The sequence below is a fragment of the Anopheles gambiae genome, chromosome 2 (assembly GCF_943734735.2).
Source record: "Anopheles gambiae chromosome 2, idAnoGambNW_F1_1, whole genome shotgun sequence".
Lineage (NCBI taxonomy): Eukaryota > Metazoa > Arthropoda > Insecta > Diptera > Culicidae > Anopheles > Anopheles gambiae.
The window spans coordinates 64,178,481-64,199,482 of NC_064601.1; the positions used below are offsets into that span (position 1 = coordinate 64,178,481).

At 38.1% G+C, this 21,002-nt stretch overlaps 1 protein-coding gene across 1 annotated transcript in view; it reads right to left on the reverse strand.

The window, feature by feature from the left end:
• LOC133392209 (barH-like 1 homeobox protein) overlaps positions 1-4,347 on the reverse strand; it is a 206,003-nt gene extending 201,656 nt beyond the window's left edge. The window contains exon 1 of the mRNA XM_061651746.1: positions 4,026-4,347. Within this exon, the coding sequence (XP_061507730.1) occupies positions 4,026-4,104 (79 nt within the window). The 5' untranslated portion in view covers positions 4,105-4,347. The remainder of the gene's footprint in view (positions 1-4,025) is intronic.
• Positions 4,348-21,002: the final 16,655 nt, after the last annotated feature.

The window sequence follows — 21,002 nt, forward strand, 5'->3', positions numbered from 1 at the left end:
AACTGCCGGTTCAGGTCGGATCGCAAAGAACGGTGGGAGCAACAGGTTCAGTTTGAACCTGCTTGGGTTAAAAATAAGGATCGCGGTCCGGATGCTTGCATGCTGGAACGGATCGCACCTGGCAGGTTCGGAACGCAACGCGCATCAGTACTATCTACCATTGGTTTCGGAAGAAAGTGAAGCATTGACCCCAAACCATTTTTTTTACCTGATAGTACATGAGGTTCTAAACCACTACTAGATCACGACTTAACGAGCCCTGTCAGGATTAAAAGAAGCTGGAAGCTAATTCAAACTAATACAAATCAATGTCGGCGGCGATGGGTTATTGAATATTTCTCTGTAATAACACGCAGGACTAAATTGCTTAACGAAACAAAACCCATTGAATTAGGAAACTTAGTACTTATTGTTGATGAGAAGAGAAGAAATAAATGGCTTAGCGGAATTCAGAGAAATTCGAAACGGTTGGGGTGGAAAAATCGTCAAGCTGTGGTAGAAACGTCTTAAAGAAATTTTCTGCGAGCAGTGCCGGAACTGGCCATACTTGACATCTTTTTCTTCTTCTTTTGGCTCAACAACCGTTTGTCGGTCAAGGCCTGCCTGTACCACTTGTGGGGTTGGCTTTCAATGACTTTTGGATTACCACCCGCATAGCGGGATAGTCAGTCCTACGTATGGCACGGTCTATTTGGAGCTTGAACCCATGACGGACATGTTGTTAAATATTGATACTTGATATAGAACCGAATATGGATTGATCGCGAATTGAACGATTTTTTAATGCGTTAGTTAGCCCATAAAATTCGTTTTTCGAAGTGTCTTTATAGTTATGGTACGACCATATATTTGTTTTTTCGTTATAATTCGTGTAAAAACGTGTTTAAAAAAAATTGAAAATAATATACGAAGATGCGAAATAGTATTCTGCACAACTCATACATTCACTGTTTTTATCTATCTCTTATGGATTTTACGCAAATCGCGAAAAACGGCTGTCCATATAGTTATGGTAGGCGCTGTATAATGGAGTGTAGCAACCTAATTGTAGAATTTTGCAACCATACTGTGGAGCTGTCATCAAACTGTGGGTGCCTATGTGAACATCCCAAAACATTTTAGTTAATTTTACTTTTCATCATGTTTTGTTGTGACTCTGCGGCAGAATTTTTTTAGTTTATTATGTATACAGATGGATGCCCCTCGGAAACAACTCAAAATAATCGCCCTTACATCGAAGCTGTTTATACCGGCTACCACAGTCTGATGACTACTGCACAGGATGCTTGCAAAATTCCATTATTGGTTTAGATGATTAAAGGATAACAAACCTTCACAGAATGCTTGCACGATTGCACTACCCGTTTGAAACATTCCTTTAACCGATTGAACTATTGGCCCATCTACAGAAAAAATTGAATTCTAACTGCAATTTGCATAGTGCACCTTTCAAAAGACTAAAAACTAAGTCGACGTTGCTTTTTTCTTAACCAAAGCCAAGGTCTTTAAAAGAGAACAGGTCGATGCAAACCCTAGCTTTCAGCTCGCTTTTGACAGTTTCCTTGCAGTTTCTGACAAACAATGAAAAAGTGTTTACAAACAAACGGATAATAGCTAAAGCGGAAAAGAAGAGAAAGTTTATATAAATAATATTCTAATGCTTAAATTTCCTGCGGCTAATCACTTTTGAAGACATAAGAAAAAGTAATTTGAGTCCACTCTGTATTCAGAAACATGGATAGACTTTTTCATTGTTTACCGAAGGAACCAAAAGCTTAGTATAAAACTGCACAGTACATGTTCCAACTCCATATAAGAAGTCCTTTTAACTTTCAATTAACCACTGAGAGTGAAATAAAACATCGAATCGGTACACACAGGTACAATGACGATGGGCGAAATGATGAATGAGATCCTTCGATTGTATCAACCATGTAACATTCTAATTGGTCTAATTAGAACTACAAAATGAATTCAAAATGCTAAACAAAACTCTCATTCACTCCATAGTAGCGTCCATCGCTAAATATAAACAATAGCCGGTATCGCGAATAAATGAACTCATTTTAACTGTCATTTAAAGTTCACTTTAAGCAATACGGCCTTTTTGGACCGTTACTCCTGAATTAAAAAAAAGTTCACTTTAGTTTAACAGAGTTCATTTGTTGTTCATCCCTGTTAAAATAAACGATCGTCAAAACTGTTAACAACTGCTCGATATAGCATACAGGAAATACAGAGAAAAATCGAGCAGTATGTGCGCTCTTGACGCTCTTGACCAAAGTCTATATAATACAGTGGTCAGTTAGATTACAGTTAGGTACAGTACAGTTGACAGTTTGATGAAAAAGTTTGTGAACGATTCCACACAACCAAACATTTTTTAGGGCCAATTGTGCTTTTTCTGCACAAAATCTAGTGTGTATAGTTATTTCCTTCTCATTTACGTGGCATGGAAAAGTTTTTTCTCTAATTCATCACTTGAAAACGAATAAAATCAGGAAACAAGCCTATTAGCTTTGGTTCTCTTGAGCTGCACATGATTTCGTCCTAATTTTGGGCACTAATCTTGTTACAATCAATAATTGTACTATAATTCTATCTTTTCTAGATATTCGTCAACTTTTTTAAGTGCAATACTACGAATAAACGATGTAAAAATGACCAAAAATGCATTCAGACCACTGCATGCACAACAACTAAAACCTCAATGTATGCTACGATGAAACTATTGAAGCTTTTTCATTCAGCTGTCAAAACTTTCCCACGCTTTTTGATCAAATGTTCTGGACGACTCGACCTTTGTATTATATAGACTTTGCTCATGACGAAGGCATAGGACCAGTCGTTAAAATTAACAAATCAAATCAATGCTGTCGCGATGCCAAACTTGAGCAAGTTTTCGACATTTTTTTTTATTTTTAACGACTGTGAATTTTTAACACTTTCTTTTGCGATGCTGGCTAATGCTCAATTTAACTGTCAAAAATTTCCCATTGCTTTCTGCCAATTTACACTAAACGCATCGACTTGTTCTCTTTCAAAGACCTTGGACTAAAGCGGTTGCCATTGTATGAATGTAAAATAAACAGAAAGCATCCAAGCTAACGCTGGAAAGTAACACTGATCAGCCTTTGCTAGAATTTTATTATAGAGATTAAAGAGGTAGATAAGCCATTGATGTAAAAATTGTGTATATAATTGTTTATTGTTGAGAACCTTGAGTACTCCGCCGTCATCGGCAGTTAAATGTGAGACGAAATACCCTGTACTGCAGGAGGTCTAATACTCTTTTCCCAAAAATATATTTAAAAATTAATCAAACTTAACAAAAATTAGGGGGGGGGGGGCAAACACAACACCATAGTCTCACCAAGTGCCATATGTTAAAAGCTTCTGCCCATTTTTCCCCAAGCGTAATTGCCCATTTTGACGCACGTGAAGCATTTTTATATTTTTTGTAATATTAGTAAAAATACACATTTAATTGCCTTGCTGTCCTCAGACAAATTATATACAAATATAATTTTTTTTATAATTTGCCATGTAGAACTTCCGCTCAACGCTGTGACACTGGTTGAAGCTTAATTCAAAGCTGTTATCTTCTATGCAACTAAATCTTATTGTGCATAAATGACTGCGACTCAAACAAATTACAACAAACAAAATAAAACAACAGGCCCTAAGCGATCAAAGGATTGTGTATATTATTGCATATATATTTGTATATATGTTTGTATATAAGTATATATATATATATATATATATATATATATATATATATATATATATATATATATATATATATATATATATATATATATATATATATATATATATATATATATATATATATATATATATATATATATATATATATATATATATATATATATATGTATATGTATATGTATATGTATATGTATATGTATATGTATATGTTTATATAAATGTGTGTGATTGTGTATGTGTGTGTGTGTATGTGTGTGTATGTGTGTGTGTGTGTTGTTTTGAAGGCAACGTACCAGATTCACGGCAGCTTATTAAATCTCCAAGAAGATCCCGTATGAAAAACGATTTGCCAGTTTCCATAATATTTTCCATATATTCACAAAATATAATTTACACAATATTTTAATTACAAGAACCAATACTCATGTTTGTTTGAAACGTAAGTTTCATTCGATTAATAGAATGATAGAACCACTTTTTTGTTTTGTATTGGAATGAAGGAACTAGAATTATTTTGATTGTACTACTATTTTACACTTTCAAACTTCACAAAACGGTATCACAAACAACAAACTCACGCAACTATGTCCACGCAACGTAGTTGATGAACTAAGCTAATATGACATACTGCTTATTACGTTAAATTTATGCACAGAGTATGAACAGCATCCTCTGCTAGTGTGATAGTAATTGAAATGGACACTGCGCATGTGCACATTACAAATAAATTTTGTTCAAAACAAAATGTGGGAGGATTCATTAATAAATACTAATGTGGAATATTTGTAAAAGAATTTCAAATTTTGTTTTTCAAAAATCATACAATATACATACCAGTTGCATTCAAACCAAACCATTAAACTTTACTTTGCCAAATCACTAAACTTTTAATATTACGTTTATTACATAAAAAAATAAAAATGAAGAATACATAACAAATTTCCACAATGCCTGCATAGTGCAATTAAAGCGTTTCACGAAGTAGGAGGGGCTCAAGCGTGAAAAATGATGTTAACAATGTGTTAAGGGGAGAAATTTCTCCCGCTGGGCAATGCCACGGAGGAAATCATTGCCTTTCGCTCATTTTTTCAGGTCTTCTCCTTCCGCCCTACACCAAATTTGTCAAGCAGCGTTTCGAACAATCCGTCCTTGGCTACGCTTCATACTCCTCGTCTGAGCGCGCTGTCGAAGGTTAAGATGTGTATGTGCGTCAGACGGCCAATCGCTGTCAGCCGTCGCCTATGCTCATTCTATATATAGCACTATCTCTTTCTCGCATGTGATAAAAACTCGCGAATTGTTGTGGTGCTTAAAAACCGTTAACAAACATTGCGGCGATGAAGTTGCATTTTCACAAATCAAACCAAAAAATCGCAATGAGTTCAAATGCTGCAATGTAAAAAGTGACTAAGGAATCGATGCTCACGTTGGAGGGTTTGCTGTGGAACGCACAGAGCCCCAATTCGAAGTATTGTACGCAAGACAGGTGACCATGGCCGTACATAGGACAGCTGAAACTAGAATGCATAAAGCATAACTTTGTGTTACACTATGCTTTTGCTTTCGTATTTTGTAAATTACACGTACAGGCTGAGCCGTCTGCACAAGGGTGTGAATGTGCATGTTTGTGCACAACTGTCGCCAAATGTGTGTTCTTCCGGAATGTTATGATTTATCGGTCAAAGAAAAGAAGATGTTCATTACGGTGATTTTTACTGTGGGTGTGCATCCTTCCTCCTAACTGCAGCGTATGCATCCGGCAGGAGACAATGTGGCTGTATGCAGTAAGTTACCCGCTGGATAGGAGCAGTCCCGCGGCATAGCCATTATTCCGCACATCTTAACACCATGCCCGTCGTGGGTTCCAACCGCGGATGAACCGTCCGCCGTAGCAAGGGCTGACTATCCGGCGATGTGGTACTCAAGTCCGCATAGGCCGTAATTACAATTCTGTGAATACAAATGAACGGCCTTTTTGTATTGTATTTGTCTGTATGTACAGTTTTGCATCACGCAATAACTACAACGTTGATTTGAGCCAAATTTGCCACATAGAAAGGTTATAGTTCAGGGTATGATTTGTATGCTCCTATTACCCCTACATCCTCTTCTTCCCATTCCATTTTTCTATTTTTGATGGTTTTATCAAGATATAATGATGTGTATATTTTGTTTAAAATAAAGCACTCGAATGATTTTGCTCAAATTTAGAGAGAAGATACCTTATGGCGCTACAGTTTACTGCGAAAAAAATCTTCCTTCCAAGATATAGGGAAGTGATTGTTTAAAGTCTTATTTCTACCAAAAAAAAACCTTCCTTTTCCTTATTTATGCTGTTTTACCTTTTAACCCTTTAGCATACCATATCTACAGTTTCTGTGGCAATGTGTTAACCTTATCCTTCAGCAACTCTACCTGAAACTTTTGTACCCATTACAAATTTTGAATTTAATATTTTTATTCTTCTTATTCTTATTTGGCGCAAACATTATTTTCTAAGGCCTGCTTATTATGGTACGTAAGAATGACAATCCTGCTATGGGGGTCGTAATCCAAAAGTCATTGACAGCCAACCCAAAAAGGTTGGGGAGGAGCACTGGTTTATTCAATCCTTGGAGACTTGGACCAAATGTCATATCGCATGTATCAATAAAATGCAATGAATACAACCAATTGCAATTGCTAGCCATGAGCCTTGCATCTCGCCTTGCCTTGCATCTCGAACCATTGTAGTTATTGTTTAATCGTTTTTTTTGTATTCTTTTAAAGTAAAAAAATTATAAAAACATTTTTAAGCATGTTGTACATTACACAACAACAGTATATTTAAAGCAAAAACCAAACATTTTAGTAGTTGTAAACACACAGTTAGAAAAGTTCTTTTTTACTCCATGTGAACTTCACGATCGAATTTTCACGGATTCTTTTAATTAATCATCGAAATACAAAGAAAAATATCAAAATACAACGCGTTTATGTCACTGTAGCCTTAATCCGGCTTAGAATTTTTATTTTAATCTAATTGCATACGCACACATTAAAAAAGATTCCGTGTTGCTTGCAGCTCTTTTGGATCGCTACTGGCTGCAACTCTCTCATGGTCGTCTCGGATTCGGTTTACGGGACTTGTAACGAAGCTGCGGCCAATTCATCATCGTTAAGTGGCGGCTAATCTGCGCTGTCAAAGCTGCTTTGGCAACTCTCCAAATATTTGGCGTAACGTCCCACTAGGACATGCTTTTACAGGCTTTCGAGACTTATTCAATACCAAGCAGCCGGATAGTATGTCATGCGGTTGACGATTGTACCACAGCGCAATGGGAATTTGCCGGGATGAAATTAAAAAAATTAACTTTGTAATAGCGCAATTCCAAATAATAGGTTTCAATACTAAGGGTTAAACTAAGAAAAATACTAAATGTGAGTTCTTTATCTTTTCTGGTTCTCTAGAATAGACCTCTCAAAATCAAGACTTGTTAAAAACAACGCAGAAAAATCTTAACTTTTTTGGAAAACTTTGAACCTTTGTAACTTTTTCAAATATAAACGGATTTTGATAAGTTTAGGCATTTTAAAAAGGATATTTAGTCAGCTTTATAAATACAAAAAATATTTTAAGTTAAGTTAATTTTATGCTAATATATACGATAATAACTGAAGAAAACTCCTAAAAATATTCATCCTTATAATTTTTGACTTGATGCCATTATGAAAGAGCCGTAGAGTGGCGTTGTCCCATATATGTCACATAATAGTGTAATATATAGTTATATGTGTGCAACACAAATTAAAGTGCGACATCACTGCAACAGCCAGAGACCTGCAATTTACTTTTTGGTATCATCCGGTGTTAACCATCTCCCGACCTGTGGACGACTTGTGGTGATATACAGGTAAACTAAAACACCCTGGAGGATTTCAATCGGAGAATAGGCACCTCCCACTGAGATAAGCATTGTGTTAAAAGCTTATGCCTAGATTCGAACCCTTTCCGAAAGTGAAAGCATTATCTTTTGTGCAAAAAATGGAACTAGCCGATCTCCATACGTTCATGGCTAATTTGGACCATGGACCAGCGTCTAAATACTCTCCAATTAAAAAATTGGCGAATTATTCAGACAGCTTGAGCAACAAAACGTGTTGGCTTCCCCCGGACCTTCGGGTGGTTACCAAAACGATCTTTTCAAAGTTTCTGATCCTTTGACAAGTATTCCATTATTCGATGCAAATAAAATGCATTTGGCATCATGGATTGCCACAGCGAAAAAAACACTGAGCATGTATCAGCCGATTGTTTCTACCGCAGTTTACGCTATGTACGAGCAAATAGTTATAAATAAAGTAGAAGGCAAAGCTAGAGATAGTTCATGTGTGAACGGTAATCCTACATCATTCGATGTGGTTATCGAAGTGTTGAATGCTACGTTCGGTGACAAAAAAAGACATGGCTACCTACCAAACGAGCGTACAAAAGAAATTGCACACGATATGAAAAAAGGCAAGTGTTTGGCAAGAAAAAAAAGGCTTGTATTGTAACCATTGGCAGGATATAAATGATTTTATAGACCAAGAATGTCTAGTCGCTTTTATAAAAGGGCTAAATAAAGAATATTTTGGCTACGTGCAAGCTGCTAGACCCGAATATTTGGAATCTGCACATTCGTTCCTTTTCAAATTTCAAAATCTGCAACACACAAATAAAATACTAGCACCTCGTGTCGAAACGAAGATTTCTTATCAGAAACAGTTTGACCCTTCATCAAAAAATCGGAATACGAACGCATTCACTAGAAAGCCGAACTAACAGAACGCCGCATTCACTATTAGAAAGCCGAATAGTTCTGAGAAATTAAACAGTAGTAGGCAACAGCACTCACCGATGGAAGTCGATACGACAAGAACAGGTGTAAAACTATTCACGCATACTAGCGAGGATACTGAACAGCACTATGATAACGGAGTAAATTTTCAAGAGGTCTTTGCACCCCTGCCTCAGAGGTAAACGCAGTAAACGGAATGCCTTACATATTGTTACATATTGCATATACATATAAAAAATGTGCATAAATTTTAGTCGATATTTGATCGAATACAAATTTCATTTCACCTAACGTATTCCCCCAATCGATGGAAAAAATTGCAAATCAATATCAATAGCAGATAGTAACGGCACGCATTACGCGAATTAAAAGGGCGTTACAAAAATGTTGTATTCGGATGTTACATTTTTTCTGTTCAAATTTCATAATTATTTTGACGGCATTCTAGTGTACGAAAGCTTCTCTGAACTCCAAGCTGTTTTGGATACGGGTAAACATAAACTTATCTTTTCCAATACAAGCATAGACCTGAGGATACGACAACTCAACCTAGAAACGCACACAGTGGAAACCAATTCAGTAACCCAAATTTGCCCAATGATGTTCGCATTAACGATATCGTTATTCCGTCAGGACTTTATGTTGCAAAAAATGGCAATATTACAGCATTTTTAAGCAATTTTGGAAGAAAAATGGTTTTCTTTTTTACCAAACAGTACTTTCAACTGAACTTTCAACTTTCAAAGTCGATAAAATTGCCAAAGTTAACAATACGGTACAAGCACCTGATTCTATTTCGAAAACTGAAATAGAAAATATGATTAAAATGGATAATTTAAACCAAGAAGAAAAAGAACATCTGTTAAAAGTACTTTATGTAAACATTTCCATTATTCCCAGGGACAAGGAAAAACTATCTTGCGTTACATCCGTTAAACACATTATTAACACGGTAGATGAGATTCCTGTGCATTACAAATCGTACAGATATCCACACATTCACAAAGTTGAAATTCAAAAGCAGATAAACGAGATGCTTGCTGATGGCATTATCCAGCATTCGATATCTCCGTGGACTTCACCAATTTGGATCGTGCCAAAAAAGCCCGATTCAAATGGTGCAAAACAATGGTGAATCGTCGTTAATTATCGTAAAATTAACGAAAAGACTATTGACGACAAGTATCCGATAACGAATATTGTGGAAATCTTAAACAAGCTAGCTCGCAGTATGCACTTCACAAGTAGTGCTGCTGCTGCAGTGCACGCAGTATGCTCACTGCAGCAGCATATCGAACATTTGCAGAAAGTTCTTCGCAGATTGAAACAGGTCAATTTAAAAATTAAAATTGATAAACGCGGGTTTTTGCAAAAGGAATGTGAATTTTTGGGACATATTGTGACGCAGGAGGGTATCAAGCTTCGAAGATTCAAAAGAACACCCTATCGCGTATGCTTCCAAAACTCTCAATGATACAGAGTGTAGATATTCTGCCACAGAAAAAGAATTACTCGCCATTATTTACGCTATAAAACATTTCAGGCCATACATTTATGGCAATAAGTTTGAAATCCGTACAGACCATAAACCTTTACTATGGCTTAGGCAGAAAAACGATTTAAATAGGAAATTATTACGTTGGAAATTAGAGCTGGAAGAATTCGAATTCGATATAACATACAAAAAAGGAACTACAAATAGTATCGCTAACTCACTTCCACGAATAGAACTAGCAATAAATGCTAATGTATCTGAAAGCTTAATGACTCAACATTCATCTAACACAGATGATAATGATTACATTCCAAGTACAGAAAGACCGATCAACGAATTCAGAAATCAAATTATTTTAGAAAAACTAATGAAAGTAGTACAGAAACGTTAAAACAATTTCTAAAATATTCTAAAATAATAATTGAAAAACCCTCTTTTACTACAGGTAATTTTGTTCAGATAATTCAAAAATATGCCGCACCCAATTGTTTAAATGGAATATATTGCGACAAGAACATTTTGAACTTGCTGCACGAAGTATACAAAAAATATAATAATAATAATTATATAATATTGTTAAAATAATATTAGCGCTATATCATTTAAATTTCGCTGGACTACAGAAATGCGGTAAAAGTAAGGCTCAGCCCTCTACGTTACGCTAGCGTTACGCGTAACGCCTGTTTATCACAAACCCAAGCAGCATTTTTGAACGTTTGTTTTAGCCGCCGTGGATGAGCAAATTAACAGATTATCATGTCTTAATATTGTTTATTTTTATATGATAATAAGAAAAGCTAAAATTTTTGAACAGTCATAAATAAGTACAGCAATCGCTAATAAAGATAAAATCGTTGATAATTTATTAGTATAAATAAATAATAATATTATTATTAGGCCATCATTTTTAACAGCAATCAGAGTTGTTACAACTTCAAGAATCATAATTATAACAATCTTATACATAAAAAAGGGTAAATAAAAAAATGGTTTTTTATTTATCTACCCAGTTATTGACAAAGCAGGATAATGAAATACTTTCAAGTATTTATTAACTTCATTAACCTAACTTTAAAAAAAAAAACTTTCTTCTTGGCGCGACATTGAACTGAACAGACGTAAGCCACTGACTTCTGGGTATAATTATTTGTGTGCTCTTCCGAATTGTGCTAAATCTTATTAAAACGGCCAATTAACCTTCCGCCCCCGTAAAACGCTTGGTCGTTACAAACTTATGATTTACTTGTTATTTGAAAATTAAATCTCGTAGAAATCGATTCATCTTAAACCAATTTTTTTTTTTCGCAATTTAAAATATTTTTTATTCAAATAATGTACACTGGTCGGTCGCCTGGATGACAAAACTTGAGTAAAAATGTTGCTTGGGAATATTTCCAGCCGTTCTCTTTCCATAATGTCTATGGGGAATTCCAATATTCCCAACCAAAGGAGCAGGGATTCGGTGTATGTGGCATCGACACCGTATTTTACAGGTGTTAGGTGAGCGATGGTTTCCAGCATCCGAGTTGTCTAGTGCTCCGCGATGGGATGGGTGCTCTAAATCACCACTCTGAGCTCGTCATGGTGGTGAGCTTCTGTCCCAACCGTCGGTTATGTGTTCAGATTGCCCGAGGATCACTAAACATAATTTAACATACAACGTAGACTATATACTACAAACTAAAGTTACTACTGTAATATCCTGGAGATTTGACCCCTGATAAGACCATAGTGCCCAATATGCCGGATCAGAATATGACCATCACCGTGACAACTGTGCGATAATCTGAATGTCAAAATAAAGATCATTCCCCGGCAGGCAATTGACAGCTAAACTAACGGCGCCGGAGGAGGAGAAACGGGCGCCCAACCGTGCATGGCTCAGGCGCCCAACGGAAGACATGATTGGGCGTGGGGGGGTACGGATGAAACGGACCTCCCGTTCTTTCGTGTATTGTTTACATTCGTTTATCCGTGTATTTCTTTCATTCGGGTTGTATATCAACACAGCTAATTTTCAAATCGACCGTTATTTTATTGATAATTAAATATTCTAAAAATACACTATTTTTCATACAAACCTAATTCAGCGCACGAAAACGGCTATCACGGAAATTTCCAGCATTCACCTATAATTAAATTAAAAAATAAAATATAGAATAAGTAAAAAAAGTTATTTGCGTTTCATATAAATAAAGCGTAGAGAATGCAATACTTTACCAGTAATTGTGAGAAGCCAAAACAACATGTTTGTTTCATTGAACATGTTCAAACAATTTGTTGTAGCCGCCTAAACAAACATGCCTCCAGTTGAAATGATAGTATGACGACGAACGTGCAGGAGTTGCGTCGTCATCGTGGACTAAGCCAGCTTCATCGTTTTGGCAGCATTCCGTCACCCAGATGTGATTGTCCTTCGTGATGAAGTGTAACTAGCCGACCGTACATGGTATGGCATTGATGAGAACGGTTTATCTGAAACTAAAGAAAAAGAATAATATCATTCAAGTGCATTTCATGCTGATCGTTCGTGATCGTTTCTTGTATGTGCAAAGGAATAAGGGGAATATTTTTACAGATTTTTTTCATTTGCACGCTTCCTACCCGCACCAGTGTAACCGGTGCTAGCGGACGAGCTATACTATGCCATAGATTTGGGCGCGGTTGTTGCGTACCTGTGGGCCCGGCATGTTTTTACAATCTCGGAACGTCACCTCTGTGGCCCAAACATCTGTGCTAGCATTTTCAGAGCGCAATTATCGCCTTGCAATCCTAACGCGTCTACCACGACCATTCGTAATTCTTACAGCACAGCTGAAATAGACAATATAAGAGAAAAATATTGTTAGTGGAGCGCAATCCATGTAAACCATTAATTTTAATTATATCGTCGATTTGTCTTTCTCTTACACTTTACACCGTCGCTAATTTCGGTAGCTTAGGTAAGCTAACAGTACGACGATGATCTGGATACCGCCAATTAGCGGCTCGTAGAAGCGTGAACGCATTCATCATCACTGAAGATTTGGTACCTCAATAACAGTCCGCCTCAGACGACGAAATTATTAGCAGTTGCGATCTGATATACGTCGCCTAAACGTGATGAGAAAAAAAACACATCGAAAACGTTTTAGATGAAAAATATAATGTCGGTTTAGCTTAATAAAACATTAAAATGAAATATTTATTTTGCTATTTCGTACGGCAGATTAGCTGAAATGAAAAATAAAACAATGTTAATTTATCAAACAGTCTTTCTATTACTTTAGATACTGTCAGACTTACTTCAACTTTGCTTCAATTTAGCATGGTGACCGGTGACCCACGGGGTTTTCCGCTGTTTCCAGTTTGTGGTAGACCGGTGGTTTTTATAAAGCAGTGACTCCCACATTCTCCAAACGGCGCCGGAAGATGAGGAATAAGAACGCGTGCTCTAATTTTGTCTTTGGGGAGGCATTCATCGAAGCAGGACAGGTGCAGTATGATCCGACTACAGCGCGTTGGCGAGTAACCCGGAAACACCAAGAATGGGGACATAAAACGCTGGTATGTGATAAGTAGCTTCGTCAGTCAGATGTACCAGGCCGTGTTGTTGGACAACTTCCGACAACAAGTGCAGTGCCTTCGGTGGTTTCAGTGGCCGGTCAGCGCGAGTCAACAAAGAATGCCAGTCCGTGTTGATGAACAGCTGAAGGTAACGGATGAAGTGTCAGCGCTGGTCTCGAATGCCGGTGATGATAATCATCATCGGTCCACATTACCTGATGTTCTTGCACCATTCCGTCCGTTAGGCCAGCAACATGGACAGCAACCGTCAACTAGTACTGCTGCGCCATCAGTGGTACCGGTTGCTGATGCTCTACCGCAGGAATCAGGCATGAAGATCGGTAGACAACAGGCATTGGCGGGTTCTGCAGTACCATCGATTGCATCGCTTGTCGAAGTTCATGCTCCGAAGAATCAGCGTGATATGATGTCCGCTGTTGTAAGACAACAATTACCCACCAGTGCTTCTGCATCGGTGATAGCGGCTCCTAGAGGATCTGTTTGTATTGTGAGCCGTACACCAGCCAAAATGATCAGCGTTAATGTTCAAAAACCATCAACGAGTACTGCTATATCTGAGCAATTTTTTACCTGTGTTCCTAGCCAGATCCGTCCGCCAGGCAAGATAGTTGATGGTGGTAATTAAGTGCCATCGACAAGCGCATAACGTACATAACGACTGAACGAGCAACTGGTCCTGTTGTGATAAATTTGCCTAAAAATATAACCAGGAAAAGTGATCAGAAACCGTCAACGAGTTCTGCTACATGTCCGGTGTACGAACCTGTGCTGCCTTCGTCGCCAATAATGATGATCACCGACGATGAACACCAGACTGCAGCAGGAGCAAATCAAGCAGTCTTTTCAATTACTTCTACAGAGCATTCTGGAAGCTGCTGCCTTCGTTGTCGGATGCTGTTAATGAAAATAGATGCACGCAGCGCACAGATAATGGTGATTTTAAATGAGCAGTCCACAATACTGAATCCTATGAAGGGTATAAGAAGAAATGCGCAGAGTTTAGCAATAGAAAAAATCGAAAATTAACAAAAGTTTGATACATTTTTAGCAAAAATAGCTGGAGATGATTTTGCATTTTGCAGTTATACTTAAATAATAGATGCAGATATCAGCAGCCAGGATGCCAACAACAGGATGCATAAGGCTTTAGACGTGATGTTTGATAAGACTTTTCTTGCACGGTGTAGCTGGGAAGGATCGTCAGGACAAAAATAGCTTTTAGTAACTATCCAAATACAGTGCTTATTTAAGTCTATCGCCACAAACCACGTGGGAATAGACGTAGATATAGAATATGATAAAGAATATTTAAAAAGAAAACTGACACATGCACCGGCAAGAGTAAACATGCAGGGAAATGTTAAAACAAGCTGCCATAGAAGGAATAAATAAAAATAAATTTATTTAGTTAAATTGCTCTACCTATTTATAGTTGCTGTATATATATTACATATTATTTATTGATAAACACATTGCTTTTCCATTTTTATTAATTGTAATGTCCTATTGATACTATATTACACCTTTCATCTATTCTTTTCTAAATAGAATGATGAATGACAAATGAAATGAAAAATTGTAGCTTTGGTAGTTTTCAGCGGTTAAGATAGGACTTGTTTAAGATAAAAAATGTACAATGGCTGTTGGTTTCATTTCGCAAATCACTAACAGCCATCGCGTTTTTGCTCCTATCATTTATTGTACTTTATTGCCAACCGTTGGACGATTGACACAGGTGCTAATTTCAAACGTATTCCGTCTTATTAGGAGGAACAACGCTAACCATATTCCGGAAAATAAATAATGCTGTTGCATCTTAATAGATATAAACAAAGCGCGTTAACAGCAATAACACGATTACACGACGACAATACGACCATAGCAAGCTCTGGTGTCAATCGTCGCGGTCAAGCAACAGCAACTAAATCCGAGAAAGGCCGGGATAAGCTGTTCCGTTAGAGCAATTTTCTAAAAAGAACAACAAAAACATATGTCGATGGAGCGCTAACGCTTAAATTAATAAATAAACGAATTAATGAATAATTAGATAAACACATGCATTCATAAGCTATACATATAAATGTTACCATCGATTGTTTACAACGATGTTCACAGTGTGCTGTAACTCTCTTCAATTCCCAAACTTGAGACAATTTCCGCCTGCAACAAAATGCTCATCCGGTTGTTGCTCTAACCGCGCAGTTCCCATAAGGCCCGCGCCGACGATCCAAGGTTGGTGTAAACAAAAATAAGGATAAGAAATCTGAAAGTAAAAATAATCAAAGTGTCCTTTCCATCATGCCCACTTCTTTGATGGCTTTCCAATATCCTTTGCATGAAATCCGCTGGGTGCATACGAGGTGAATCGGATTTGTGTGCTTGGATTGTGGATTGCGGATTTGTGTGTCTTTGGACAGCTTGGAACACTTCTGAAGAACACTGATAACATCGATTATTCATAATGTTAAACGGCAAATTTTATCCGATTAGTTATTTAATTGCAGCGTAATGAAAAATTACAAATACAACAACTTTAATTAACATACCTTCCTGCGGAGGCAAATAGCTGCACGTATCTAACCTCCATCTATCGTTTTCTCCTGGTAAACGATAAGGACACCCGAAAATATGGAAAATTAGATAGGTACAACCAAACATTAGACGGATACGTATACATTTTTCTAATTTATAACACTTTAGCACACAATTTTGCTTCACACTAAGCATAACAAACTAACATAGGAAGCTTCAATATTTTAACGCTTCAATATTCGCAAACAGCACACAAGTGAATAGCACCATTGGTCATTACTTTTAAGTTCACATTACAAACTTTAACACTGAAATTATGCAAATAAAATACATGTTTATCACAAAGACGCTTCCGCATCAAACTCTTTCACTTTGTAAACATAACCTCGATCTATCTTCGCTGCCTAAAATTACACACACACATCCACACACTGTCCGTCGTCACATGCCGTTTGGTGCTGTTGCACGCACACAGTAGCAGTTCATCAGCGCTCGTCCGTGTTTCTTCCTGCTCTTCCATGCGTTTCAACACCCCTCGCCCTAGTATGAAACGTCAATTGCCTGCCGGGTCGTTTACGGATCGTTGTACTGACAACACCTTCAGCCTTCTGTTTATTCTTCTACTTTGCGATTTTGTGCCTTTGTTATAACTTGAACGTTTAATTCAAATTGGTAAAATTCGAGGTTTTACATCTCAGAAGTGGGATACGTCTTATCGCCTGCACCTGCTTTTCTGTCCAATCCAGCACGGCACAAGATTGAGTATCGAAGAGTTTGTTTGTGTGTGAGATGACGCTACCATCTGCCATTGCAATGCGCAAAAACGAGAAGCTTCTGTGTGTGCTTGCCGGTATAGGCAGCCAATTCGATGTTAACGCAACGATTTGCCTCATGGCTAGACCAGATCACGCCAGATTCACCAGGCACAACGATATCGATCCCTGCAACCCCAAAGACACCAGCCATCTAGCACTTGCATTTAGTGTGGCCGCCATCTTGTTCATCTTGCACGACAATGACACCGCCATTTAGTATTAATACGGCCGCTGGTTATTCTTTCATAATCGCTCATACTTGGAATACTGGAAAAGCTTCGCGCATCACTTCTGTTATTGCATGTGCACCGCACGCCGTGTTGTCATCGCCTCCGATTTATCGTGTGTATTGCCTTCCGCCACTTTATGGATTGACTCCGCTACCACCCTCTACCGCCGCGTCATGTTCGAGTGCTGTGGCATCGATTGTAGCCTACTGAGCTGTTGAACAACAATCATTGTGGTGTCGTTCAGTATTCAGGTTCATCCTGATCGACATTGTCCTTATGGTTGGCTGTAACTTCTGTAAACGTCAGCAAGACTTCTGGAGGAGATGCCGATCAGCGGCAGCAGTACTTACACCCACTATGAGATTGATTCAACCGCACGCATCACATGACGACATCATTCAGGATCAGTTCTTTTCGATATCAGCATCGTCCTCATGCTTGGCTGTAACTTCCGTAAACTTCAGCAAGACTTCCGGAGGAGATGTTGGTCAGAAAAGCAGCTGTGATTGAAATTGACACCCACCTTGAAATTGACCCAACTTTACGCATCATATGACGACATCATTCCGGATCAACACCTTTCGATATCATCATCGTCCTTATGCTTGGCTGTAACTTCCGTAAACTTCAGCAAGACTTCCGGAGGAGATGTTGGTCAGAAAAGCAGTTGTGATTGAAAGTATGTGAGTTATTCTCATGCCAGCTCTGTTCAATAAGTATTGAAGATTTCTACAGTAAGCCGCTCAAATTGAGGTCAATTTGTTTGTCAGGATAGCCGAGCTGTAATATCCTGGAGATTTGACCCCTGATAAGACCATAGAGCCCAATATGCCGGATCAGAATATGACCATCTCCGTGACAACTGTGCGATAATCTGAATGTCAAAATAAAGATCATTCGTTTACGGATCGTTGTACTGACAACACCTTCAGCCTTCTGTTTATTCTTCTACTTTGCGATTTTGTGCCTTTGTTATAACTTGAACGTTTAATTCAAATTGGTAAAATTCGAGGTTTTACACTACTAACAAATACGCTAATAGGTACAATCATACATAACCGGATAAATATGTACGCGCGAGAAAATTAATAAGTGTCCACATGGCTATGCGTGTGTAGATGTGGATATAAAGAAAATCCACATGCACACACGCACACCCATGCAGACACTCACCCATGCACACGAACGCCCATACACCCTAAGCCATACATGATCATACCTATACATTTATTGGGTCTCTAAACATATAAGTTCGGTACGTGATTATAAGGTTATGCCAACCTCTTTAGTATATTTGTGCAGAATTCTCGCGTATTCGTAGTCCCTTTGACCAAGGATGTCACGTATTGGGACCTCAGGGTTCCTCCCTATTGCTTGAACCGTCGAAAGTAGTGCGGGTCTTGTTGTTTCAAACTCCACACATGACCATATGACGTGGTCGATGTCGTGGAATCCTTTACCACAGCTACATACATTTGTATCGACGATCCCTATGCGTTGTAGATGTGCATTCATCGCATAGTGGTTTGATTTGAGTCTTGATGTCATGCGAATGAATCCACGATCTGTCTGTAGGCTTTGAAACCATGGACGTTGTGTCACCCTAGGAGAAATGGAGTAAAGAAATCTCCCGAGATCATCGGTATCCCACATGCTGTGCCAACGAGCCATGCATAATTGCTGTGGGAAGCGGAGGAATTCGTGAGGCTGAATCGATCGTTCAAAGGAATCGCCCTCAGAGGCGCCTCGTTTGGCCAAGAGATCTGCCCTCTCATTACCAGGGATTCCGCAATGAGCAGGTAGCCAGACAAGCGATATTCGAAACGCTTTATTGAACAAAGAGCTTAGTGTTTCTAGAATTTTTTAACAAAGTAATCAGAGCCCTTTATTGCCTCCACGGATTTCAAAGTTTCGACAACACTGAGACTGTCAGTGAATATATAATATTGATCCGGAGGGCTCGCGCTTATTAGAAGCAACGCGTAAAATATAGCACCCAACTCTGCGACAAATATTCAGCATGGCTGTCTCAATTTGAAGAAGGCTTGTTTGGATGTATTATATACAGTCTGTTCCCGAGTTACGCGGTTCTCGACTTACGCGGATTCGGAGATACGCAGTTTTCTAAATTTGACAAATCACATGTCAAATCAGTACAATTTGGTTCAAGTTCGGTAAAAATTGCATTTTTGCTAACAAATTTAAACCGCTTAAAAGCCAAAAATATTAGAATTTTCTACACGAATCATATCAAATAAATAATAAAGTATATAAAAGTACTAAATTAAATCACAAACTCCGAGAAATCAATAGTATTTTATTAAAAAAAATGTGAAATTCGACTTACGCGGATATTCGAGTTACGCGGATTCGCTGGGAACGCAGAAACCGCGTAACTCGGGAACAGACTGTACACCAAAGCCCGTGCCCACGTCTGAAAAGGATCCGTCCGTAAAATAATGTTTTTCGTTGGGATGGCCATACTTGTTCACAAAAATGCTGGGAATTGTCCTCCAGCGAAGATCGTTTGGTATGTTCTTTGTTTCCTCTTGCAAAGAGGAATCAGTTACCAAAAGGGAATTGTAGGACTCCGGTAGATTGGCGCAGCTGATTGCTTGTGAAGCACTAGGGTTAGCCTGTAAAGATACAAAATCCTGATATATCTTCATGATTTTGCAATTAGAACCTGCCTCTTGTAGAGATTTGAAATTTTCAATCACTAGTGGATTAGATACTGTGGAACGAAGTAGAAGGCGAAGCGATAATTGTTCAAAACGTAGTTTTAGCGGCATCACTCCAGACATCACTTCTAGGGACATATTATGGGTGGATTTCATACATCCCAGCGCAATTCTAAGACAACGATATTGTATGCGTTCTAGTTTTATTAAATGCGTCTTGGATGCCCTATGGAAGCATATGCAACCATATTCCAAGATATATAAAATCGTTGTCTTATACAGTCTTAGGAGATCTAGTGGGTGTGCACCCCACCAGAATCCCGTGACTGTTCGGAGGAAGTTAATTCTTTTGGCACATTTTCTTGCCAGTTGTTCTATATGTGACCTCCACACATTTTTGCTGTCAAACCAAACCCCTAGGTATCTAAAAGTTTGGGCAATCGTGATTTTTTCTCCATATAAATATATGTCAAACTTTGGTTTGTATACGTTCTCACGCCTATTTTTTGGTGTATCGTAGTGGAATGAAAAAATAAGCATTTCAGTTTTTTCTGGAGAAAACTCGATACCTAGGTTGTTTGACCACGTTTCCAGATTGTTCAGTGTGGTTTGCAAAGGATTTTGAAGACCTACGATGTCGTTGCTAGCGACTGACATAACACCGTCGTCTGCCAATTGCCTTAGGTTGCAGTTTGGGGCAAGACATGAATCGATATCATTTACATAAAAGTTGTATAAAATAGGGCTCAAACAGGACCCTTGTGGTAGTCCAAAATAACTGATCTGTCTTGTTTGAGCGAGACCATTATCGAAATTCATTGCTTTTTCAGAAAGGAGGTTGCAAAGGTAAGTGTTAAGTTTAGGACTTAACCCCGCGTTTTGAAGTTTTTGACCTAGTATGCTAATCGATACTGGGTCAAATGCCCCTTTTATATCTAGAAATACAGAGGCCAACATCTCTTTACGAGTATGTGCCAACTCTATTTCTGAAACAAGAAGCGCTAAGCAATCGTTTGTACCCTTACCTTTACGAAAACCAAATTGGGTACTGGACAACTAGTTGTTAGACTCCAACCAGTTGTCCAATCGAAAAAGAATCATCCTCTCGAACAATTTGCGCAAGCACGATA